Consider the following 9,943-nt stretch of genomic DNA (forward strand, 5'->3'; position numbering starts at 1 on the left):
ACCTTTGGGAGGTCAAGGCAGACGAATTGCTGGGCAACGTGGCGAAATCCTGTCTCTACAAAATATACAAAACTTAGCCAGGTGTGGTGGTGCAAGCCTGTAGTCCCAGCTACTCAGGAGGCTGAGGTGGGAGGATCACATGAGCCCGGGAGGTGGAGGCTGCAGTGAGCTGTGATCGTGCCACTGCACTCCAGCCTGGGCAACAGAGTGAGACCCTGTCTCAAAAGGCCAGGAGTGGAGGACAGGCCTTGGCCAGGAGGTTTGGCATGACTGGCAGGGGCCTCATAAGAAGACTGTTGGTGGGAGGAGCCTGCTGCAGATAGATGGCTGCGGCAGACCACGGAGCTTAGCCTTCAGGATTGAGATCTGGGGATGACAGGCTCATGTGTGCTTGTTGCGGGGCGGGGAGCACAGGCACGAGAATGAGCCCAGGACTCAGCTCCCAGGCTCGGCTGGGCCTGTGGTGGGGCAGTCAACATGGATAAGGCCTGGGCTTCAGAGGAACTTGATGAACAGGAGCCGTGGTTACCATCTGTGCCCTGGCCTTCCTTCCCTTCAAAGGGTGTGTTCTGAGCTAAGGAGACCCACATGAAATCTGAGCCGGCTCCGAAGTCACCAGACACCTAGGGAAGTATGGAAGGCTGGGAAGGACACACACAGCCGGATGAGCCCTGCAGGGAGCAGTGCGGGCTCAAGGCTTCCAGTCCTGGGGTTGCAGGCCAGTTCTCCAAGCAGGTGGTCCTGGAGGCAAGCTGGTTCTGAAAGTAGGTTCTGAAAACAGATCAGTCCAGGAAGCAAGCTCTGGAAGTAAAGAGATTCAGAAAGCAGGTTCGTTTTGGAAACAAGTTCTACAAACAGGTAGTTCTGAAAGCACGTGGGTTCCAGAGATAGGTGCTAGAAGGAGGTGGGTTCTGTACCAAGGTTCTGGAAGCAGGCGGGTTCTGGACGGAAGTTCTGGAAGGAGGCGGATTCTGGACGGAGGTTCTGGAAGGAGGCGGGTTCTGGACGGAGGTTCTGGAAGGAGGCGGGTTCTGGACTGAGGTTCTGGAAGGCGGCGGATTCTGGAAGGCGGTTCTGGAAGGCGGCGGGTTCTGGACGGAGGTTCTGGAAGGAGGCGGATTCTGGAAGGAGGCGGGTTCTGGAGGCCGATTTTGGAAGCAGGACGCCACCGACAGACGCACCTCGGACTGGGGCCAGGCCTAGAGCCTCCGCTCCGCGGGCAGAGAGAAGAAAGCAGGCATTGTCGGAGAACTCACACAAGCACTTGTCCCTAACAAAACCGTTTTTAAAAACCCCATTGTGAACATTTTTGGAACAAGCCTCTTAGAGGGTCCCGTTGCCGGGGTGACGGGACGAAACGGCCCGGCCTGGCAGACTCCTGGAGTCCCCGCAAAGGGAGCCCAGGAGCCGGGCGCGCCGAGGCCAGGTCCGCCCTGACTCTCAGCTTGGGACGTTCCCTAGAGTTTTTCCTCCGTTTCCCGAACTTCTCCCGCAAGCTCTGCGGCCGCTGCGGCGCATGCGCAGTACAACCTGCCAGCCGGCCGCGGGCGTTCAGGCCTCGGTTGCCAGGGGTTACCGTCCCTCCGGCGGGCGGGGCTGGCCGTCCAGAGCCCGCCTTCCTAGAGCTCTGGTTGGCTGACATAGCTGTCCGTCGAAGCGGCATTGCCGCCTATTGGGCAACGGCCTGCTTGGCACTCCGGACCCGTGCCACGCCCAGCCGCGCAGCGGGCCACCCCCACCCAGGAGGGACAGTCGGGGACCGGCGCGGGCACTCAGTAGCCCGCGGCCCGGGTGGTGCGGGAGGCCCTGGTCCGGCTGCGGAGCGCTGCGCGACAGGCTGACCCCGAAGGACCCCCAGCGCGGCGGGCGCGGCGATGATCCTGGAGGAGAGGCCGGACGGCGCGGGCACCGGCGAAGAGAGTCCGCGGCTGCAGGTGCGCAGCACTGGCGCGGTGGCGGGAGGAGGGGCCCGGAATCCCGGGCCTTTCCTGCCCCCACTCGAAGCGCGTTCCGGGCACCCCCCTCCCACGTCTCACTCGGCCCGGACGCAGGCAGGGAAACTGAGGCCAGAGCCTGCGTCCCTCCTCCTCTGAACTCGGTGGAGGTGCTTCCAGGCCACTCATGTGAGCCAGGAAATGCGGGGAGCCAAAGTCTGGATCATCCTCACCGCTGAAGCGGGTCGGGGGACGCCCTCCTCGTGGCCCCCTTCTGGGCGGGTGTGGGGCTGGGCTCTGTGAGCGCCCTCCCCACACCCGCCGTCGTGTTCCTTTGCGGCACCTGTATAGCCTCCTTCCCTAGCTCGGTCCTCCCTCTGCACCGCTCAGGAACTGCGTGCCCATTGGGTGCACTGGTAGCAGCAGGCAGCGAAGCCTCCTGGGTAGGGGAAATCAAGAGAGGTCTTCCCGGCTGTCCTCTCCTCACTTCCCAAACCTCCTCCCCTTCTGAAGTCCCTAACCCGGGGCGCTGACTGGGCAAGTGGGAGGGATGGGCAGGGCTATGGAGACCTGCTGAGTCTGTGCCCGGGAAGGAGGGGACGTCTGTGGGCCTTGCTCTGCAGTCCAGAGCCTGCGTGTTCCCTGCGGACCAGCTCGAGGCTGTCCCAGTGCTCCTGCCAGACCCTGGGCGCCCATGCCCGTCGCGGGCTTTCAGCGGGGGGCTGCTCCTGCTCCTCACCCCAGGTGAGCCTTTGGTAGCGCCTGGCCCTCCTCCCCTCTGGGACATCGGACTGCGTTGTCCCTGGTTCTACTCAGCTTCCGTGTCTGGACTCAGGTCTCTTAGAGGAGGAGGCGGTGCTATCAGCCAAGGCTTGGCTTCAGGTCACTGGGCTGCCGATGCTGACCATAGCCCTCAAGGACTCCCTTCCTGCCCACCCCTAGGCGTGCAAGAGGCTGCAGCACCTCCTGGGCACTGGAGGGAGAGGCAGCCTTTGCCCGACCCCTGTGAACTCGCTCTGGCAGGGCGGCCATGCCTGCAGGTGGCCTGGGACAGCAAAGTTGTTTTGGGTGGAATGTTTGGGAGGCTGTACAAACAAGATGTCCCAGAGGGCTCTGGAGGTGACGCTTTTCAGGCTGGGGGCTGTGCCCGGGCTCTCTGTCCTGGCCCTCCCTGGGCTGTCACCTTGGAAAGTCGGGGAGAAGCTGTTTCCAGGCTGCCGCGTCTCTTGCAGTGTCCAGAAATGACCCCGCAGTCAGGGTACTGGGGAGGGGTCTGTGGGAGGTGGCTGGGGAGCGGAGGCAGGCCCTGTGTCACACACACACCACTCAGGCCGTCCTGCCATCTGGAAGGTCTTCCCTGATGCCTGCGGCCAGGCTGGAGTGAGGCCTGTTCCACCCCCATCAGGCTGGCCCCCAAACTGGCCCTAACGCTCAGAGTTCAGTGGGTCAGGGGTCGGTCATTCCTCCGCTTAGAGACCAGGCCTGGGCCTGAGGCCCTGTGGACGGGTCTGGGTGACTGGTATTTGCCCCGGGTATGATGAGCGTGTGCTTTCCGCGAGCGCTTACCTGGTGCCGGGGCCAGAGCCGCAGCTGGAGTCCTGCCATTGGTGCCTCCCAAGCCCTGGGCCTCAGCCCGTCTGAGGAACAGGGTGAGTAAGTGGCCAAGGCTGCCAAGCTGGTAAGGGGAGAAGCCTGGCACGGCCCAGGGTGGCCAACCCAGCTGCCGTCCCTCCCACAGGGGCTGCAGGGGCTCCCGGGGGAGGACCACAGACAATACAGCCTGGCTGTATGCAGGTCCTGTGGTTTCCTCGGGAGGTCAAGGGAGGCCAGTGAGAGAAGGGGGAGCGGGCTGAGGAGGGAGAGCGTTGGAGCAGCAGGTGGGCAGGGTGACTGTGCCCCCCTCGCCTGGTCTCCAGCATGCTGAGTGGGTCAGCCTGAGGTTCCCTGGCCTGGCTGGACAGGAGCACCCTCTGGGTGCTGGTTACAAACGGATTCCTAGGCCCCTGCCCAGGTAGATTGGGCTCCAGGAAGAGGGGTGCTCAGGAACCACCAGTGCCTGGGTGCCCCAGGGAGCATCAGAGAGAGTGGGGGGCCCTGGCGTGAGTGGCCAGTCTGTGATCCCTCTGGCGTGCATGCTGCTTGTAGCCCCGCGTCCCAGGAGACCCCTGTGCGCCAATGCCCATTGAATTCTGCTCCCTCATCAGTGGGGGGCAGAGATGGTGGGTCGGGTAGGTGCTAATATGTCCGCCCTCCTGGGGCTTCCAGTTCTTGCATTCAGGTGAGACTTCAGTGGGGGCAGAGGAGAGGGATCCCTGAGATGGGTGGGTGTCAGCAGACAGGGTGCCCAGGGCCAGGGCTCTGAGGGGAAGAAGCTGGTTTGCTCCAGGTGGGTGGCCTCTGCCTGGGGACTGCCTGGCCCAGGGCCAGGGGATCCTGGGGGAGGGTGGAGGTCTGACCCTGCTCTGATGTTTTGCTGTTCCCAGATCTGGGCTGGGATAACTGTCTCCACATTATGCCAGTCCCCAGGTCAGCCCCATTCTGGCCCCGGCCACACTGTTTCCTCACAGGTAGAGGAGCCCCACTGTCAGGGTTGGGCTGTTTCTCTGTTCTCCGTCCCTCTCCATCGATGCACGGCCAGGCCCTTCATGTGTGGCTGCCTCTCGGGACCCCCGCAGAACATAGCCTCTCTGTTCTTTCCTAATGCAAGGTAGAAATGGTCACAGTAGGGTGTCAGGGCACCGTGGGGGTGGTGGTGGTGGGGCTCCAGGTCACCTTTGTCTCCAGAGGATGGGGAGGTTGTAGCAGGAGCAGGGGGCTGAACATCTGTGTCCACGCCCCTTCTGCTGGGCACAACCTTCAGCCCAGTGTGGAAAGTGGGGCATGGGCCTCCCCCTCCAAGGTCTACCCAGCCTCAAAGGTCCAGCTCAGGTCTGCTCATCCCCATGTAGGCCAGGAAGTCACTTGGCCAGCAGAGAGCACTGCGGGTGGGGAGGCCGAGGAATGGCCCAGGGCCACTGCAGGTGCCTGTGGGGCTCTGAGGGGCCAGGCTCCCCACAGCTCTCCTGCGGCCAGGAGGGGAGCAGGGACCTGGCTGGGTGTCTGATGCCCGTTGCACAGCCAGAGCCCTTAAAGCCACTGGAGCCTTGCAGTGGGGCCTTTGCAGGGAGGGGGTGTAGTGCAGTGGGTGGCACGGGGGTCTCCTAGGTACTGGGCAGAGGCCCTCAAGGTGGTAGTGCGGGTGGGAAAGATAGGGATGGGAGGCGGGGGTGGGCAGGCCTCAAGTTCAGGGAGCTGCTCAGATCTGAGGCGCCCGTGCCTCTCCCACCTGTGGGCCTCTCCAGCCTGAGCCCCTGAAGCAGCTCTGGAGGGAATTTCTTTTCTGGAGGAGTCGGGAGTGGGAAACGGGAGCAGGATGAGGGTTCCCAAGTGCACATTGGCCCGTCCCCTGCTGGGTGGTGTCCACGGGGACAGAGCTGGGCTGGGGGGAGGCCAGCGTCCTGGGCCAGCACACCCTCCTCCCAGCCACCATGGCCTCTCTGCTTTGGCCCTTTAGCGCCTGTGTCCCTCCCCCCATCCCCTAAGCACCGGCTCATCTTCAGTTCAGGGAGCTCCATCAGGCTCCCTCACCCCCAGCACTCAGCAGGAGGCTGCTGGTGTGGGTGTCCAGGGGATGGCACAGGTGTCTGGTGGACGGCACGGGTGTCCAGGGGACGGCGTGGGAGTTTGGGGGATGGTGTGGGTTCCAGGGGATGGTGCGGATGTTTGGGGGATGGTGTGGGTTCCAGGGGACGGCACAGGGGTTTTGGGGGATGGTATGGGTTCTGGGGGACAGTGCAGGGGTTTGGGGGATGGGGTGGGTTCCAGGGGACGGTGCCTTATCCTCCAGTCTCTGTCTCTGCCTTCCTATGGCCACTTCCATGTGGCTGTGTTCACATTTCCCATCTCTTATAAGAACCCTTGTCACTGCGATTAAGGACCCCCCCCACCTCCAAGGTGGCCTCATCTTAACTCATTATATCTGCAAAGACCCTATTTCTAGACAAATTGCACTCACATGTACTGGGAGTTAGGACTTGAACCTGTCTTTTGTGGGGACACAATTCACCCATAATAGATGGTCACCCGCTCAGCTGGCTGCTGTGAGCTTGGGGGGCAGGACCTCTGTCTAGGAAATCAAATCATTCCTGTATAATGGGAGTAAACTAATTACAATGCAGACAAAGGTCTCATTCACATTAGCAAAAATAACTCCCTGTAGATATCTAGGGGAAACCCAGGAAAACACATGTGAGCTCTTTACGGGGAAGACGGAAAGGCCTGAGAGACGTGTGTGCGTGGAGAGGGTGCCAGGTCCACAGAGGGGAAGACCCAGTGCCATGTGCACGTTGGCCCCATGAATCCGCAGCTTCATGCAGTGTCGGGTCAGTTTCATGGTGGCAGGATTCATCTTCAGACACAGCAAGGTCCTGGGACAGAAGAGGTCCTGTCTCCCGACAAGGGCGGGAAGCAGTCCCAGGAGCCACCAGAGGCCTTGTCTTGCTGCTGACTGGCAGAAATGGCCAGATGGCCGCACCTGACACAGACCAGGCTCACCCAAGGGCTGGGTGGGAGTCAGTGTCCCTGAGCAGCGAGCCCTGAGCAGCACTGTGGGTCTCAAAGCATGGAAGGAGTGGGTGCTGGAGAGGCAAGCCAGCCGGCCCACGCCTGGGAGCCCACCCAGAGGACAGCCACAGGTAGCTGCAAAGAATCTTGTCGGGGTGGAGACCCAGGCATTCCCACGCAGCCATGGGGAAGAGCTGGGGGGAGGGGCGTGGTGAGAGGGAGGGACACATGAGGATCACACGGGCAGGACCCCAACACCACAAGGATGGGGTGGGCTGAGACATGAAACTGGATCACCCTGGAGTGAAATTTAAGCCCCAGCAGATTCGCGCCACTTAAGAAGACACAGGAGCCATGAAAGTCCAGAAGGGGCCCTGCCGGGCATGCCCTGCTCTTTCACCATGGCTGGTGCTGGGCAGGGCCGTGGGGGTGCAATCTGTGGGTACAAGGCTCAGAGTCTCTTCTCTGTGGATGGGGAGTGCACAGGTGTGCGTTCACTTCGAGAACCATTCCCAAAGTCAGACTGCAGCCTCTGCACCCACCATCGGGGGCCAGTGGCTGCCCCCAGAGCCTCAGGGATGCTGTCCTTTGAGCCCACACCTAAACCCACACGGGAATGGTTGGGAGGCGTGGGTGAATTGGATGGAAAAAAATTGGGAGGGGCAAGGGGGGATCCAGAATGAAATCCGGAAGTGCAGAAGGAGACCCAGAAGAATCCTACTGTGAGGGGCAGCAGGCTGCCCCCTGCAGGGCTCCTGGAGCCCTACTTGTCCAGGCTGCCTGGTGAGGCCCTGGCTCCTGGTGTCCTTGGCAGGTGCCAGCCTCCCCTCCCGACCCCCATCACAAGTCAGCAGCATCCCCCCCACCACGTCCTTCTGCACTGACTGCCTCCTGGTCCTGCTCTGGCTGGGCCCATATTCACACTGGCTCTGTCCAGCCCCTCCCTGTGAGGTCAGCTCCAGCCCCAGCCCATGGTGGCCACCCCATTACCCTTGGGCAGGCTGCACTCCTCTCAGTGGCTGGCGAGGCACAGCCTGGTGCGGGCTCCACAGGGTCAGGCCGTGATCACCTGTGGCCTCCCTGCAGGGCTGTGACTCCCTGATGCAGATGCAGTGCGGCCAGCTGCAGAGCCGCAGGGCCCGGATTCACCAGCAGATTGACAAGGAGCTGCAGATGCGTACGGGCGCTGAGAACCTCTACAGGTGAGTGCCTGAGGCCACCCGGCCCCAGGAGCAGGGCTGACCTGGGTGAGGGGGGCAGAACAGCCACCCAGGCAGGTGTCTGCCCCATGGCCGGGTCAGGGAGACAGGTGCATGAGCAGATGGGTCCTGGGGGGCACACAGTACACGTGATGCCCAGCCATGACCCTCACAGACCTGCCTTCACTGACTCTGTGCTGGGCCGGAGGTGCCAGGAAACCAGTGTCCCTGCCGGGTGTGCAGCTTGGAAAGCCCCAGCAGTGCACGTGGGGGCTTCTCAGAAGAGCCATGGTTGAGGCTGAGCTGTGGCAGGTGACGGCGCATCCCAAGGTTGGGGACCTGGGAGAGGGGTGGAAGACCCGAGCTGCCTGTTCCTGAGAGCACGCTGCGTGTGAGCCACACGTGTGTGTGTGAGTGCCCTTCAGTACCCTTAGCACCTGCTGCCTCCCTGCCCCCATCCTGGCCTTCCTTGGGGACCCCTGGTCCCTTTGCCGGGCCCTGATGCAGGCACAGAGAGGGGTGTGGCTCTCACCCACCATCCGAGGAAGTGGTGTTTGAATGCTGTCGAGGGCTGTATGAGCCCCAAAGAAAGCCATGGTGCTGAGGGAGGTGCCCGCAGGCCAGAGTCAGAACATGCAGGTGCTGGGGTCGGGGTGATGAACTGTAGTGGGTATCACCTGTGAGCCCCCGGATGCCACTGCTGCACCTGCCCGACCCATGGGGGACAGACCCCGTCAGCGACATCTTCTGCAGGGTGGGCTCAGAGCTCCGACAGATCAGCTGGCAGGAGGGCGGCAGTGGGCATGGGGCCTTTGGCTCTACCTTGGGGCTGGGCTTTCAACTGCCACGGCCTCCCTCAGAGCCACCAGCAACAACCGGGTGAGAGAGACGGTCGCCCTGGAGCTGAGCTACGTCAACTCCAACCTGCAGCTGCTGAAGGAGGAGCTGGAGGAGCTCAGCGGTGGCGTGGACCCTGGCCAGCATGGGAGGTGCGGATGGGGGCCGGGACAGCGCGCACGCGTGCGTGTGTGTGCACGTGCTTCTGGAGCGGTTTAGGATGGTGGGGGGGTGCGCAGGTGCAAGGACACCCCCCAAGACACAGGCGCACGTGTGCACCCATGAGGGAGGGAGGCACCCTGTGCCACAGAGCCCTAGGAGTGGACCCCCGGCTGCCGTGTGCAGCAGGGTTTGGCCTTACAGTCTGAAGTCGATGCTTCTGGTTGTAGTGAAGCTGTTACTGTCCCCATGATCCCCCTGGGCCTGAAGGAGACCAAGGAGCTGGACTGGTCTACACCACTGAAGGTAGGCACTGGCCTACGAGCTCTGAGGGACATGGCCCTGCCCTGGGACCAAGGGGGTCTTGGAGGCTTCCTGGTCCAGCTGTCTCATTGAACAGATAGGGAAACTGAGGCCCACAGGGAGGGAGGGCTGAAAGGGACACCAGGGACCTGGCAGAAGTGGCCACAGAGACCCAGCCTCTGCTGCGTTCAGGGCCCGCACTGGTGCCTGCACCGCAGGCTGGGGCTGATCCCATAGAGTGGGTATGAACACATGGCCCACCCTCGGACAGGCAATGCCCTAAGAGGATGGGGCCTGGAAGCCCCAGCCAGGGCACAGGGTCCAGATTCGCCCACAGAGGGCACCACCGGCTTGGGACCACACACCCAGCACTGACTCATGAGGGTCCTGGAGAGGGCTCAGACCCCAGAACAGACTGGCACTGCCCGGCAGGGCCCTGCAGGAGCCACTGACTGTGTTCAGTGTTGGAGTCACTGAGTGGCAGATGGCACCTGCCTCCCGGCCATGGGGATGAATAAGGAAACGCACATAAAAGTAGCGCTGAGTCTCCAGGCGCCACCTCTGTGATGGGAAACCCCAGGGCCAGAGGGGCTCCAAGCTGCATCAACCCACCAGGTCCCTCCGTACAGTTGGCCCCAGCCCTTCTCTGGGGCTTCTCCTGAGGGGCCCAGGGCCCCCACCCTGCATGGCAGCCAGACTGCTGTGCGACACAGCCCTCCTCCACCATGAGTCTTTCCCCTGAGGGTTGGGAGACCTCAGGGAAGGAGGCCAGGCACAGGGGTACTGTGGATGCCAACACCTGCCCCCCATCAGGAGCTGATCTCGGTGCACTTTGGAGAGGACGGCGCTTCCTACGAGGCAGAAATCAGAGAGCTGGAGGCCCTGCGGCAGGTGTGTGGTTCCCCCGCC

At 62.6% G+C, this 9,943-nt stretch overlaps 1 protein-coding gene across 2 annotated transcripts in view; it reads left to right on the forward strand.

Annotated features, from left to right (window-relative positions):
• Positions 1 to 1,740: 1,740 nt before the first annotated feature.
• RHPN1 (rhophilin, Rho GTPase binding protein 1) overlaps positions 1,741 to 9,943 on the forward strand; it is a 12,666-nt gene continuing 4,463 nt past the window's right edge. For both annotated transcript variants that reach the window (XM_011975645.1, XM_011975646.1), the window contains exons 1-5: positions 1,741 to 1,934; positions 7,623 to 7,738; positions 8,596 to 8,724; positions 8,962 to 9,037; positions 9,848 to 9,925. In XM_011975645.1, the coding sequence (XP_011831035.1) occupies positions 1,875 to 1,934; positions 7,623 to 7,738; positions 8,596 to 8,724; positions 8,962 to 9,037; positions 9,848 to 9,925 (459 nt within the window). In that variant the 5' untranslated portion in view covers positions 1,741 to 1,874. The remainder of the gene's footprint in view (positions 1,935 to 7,622; positions 7,739 to 8,595; positions 8,725 to 8,961; positions 9,038 to 9,847; positions 9,926 to 9,943) is intronic.

This window comes from Mandrillus leucophaeus, unplaced genomic scaffold (assembly GCF_000951045.1).
Source record: "Mandrillus leucophaeus isolate KB7577 unplaced genomic scaffold, Mleu.le_1.0 Scaffold158, whole genome shotgun sequence".
Classification (NCBI taxonomy): domain Eukaryota; kingdom Metazoa; phylum Chordata; class Mammalia; order Primates; family Cercopithecidae; genus Mandrillus; species Mandrillus leucophaeus.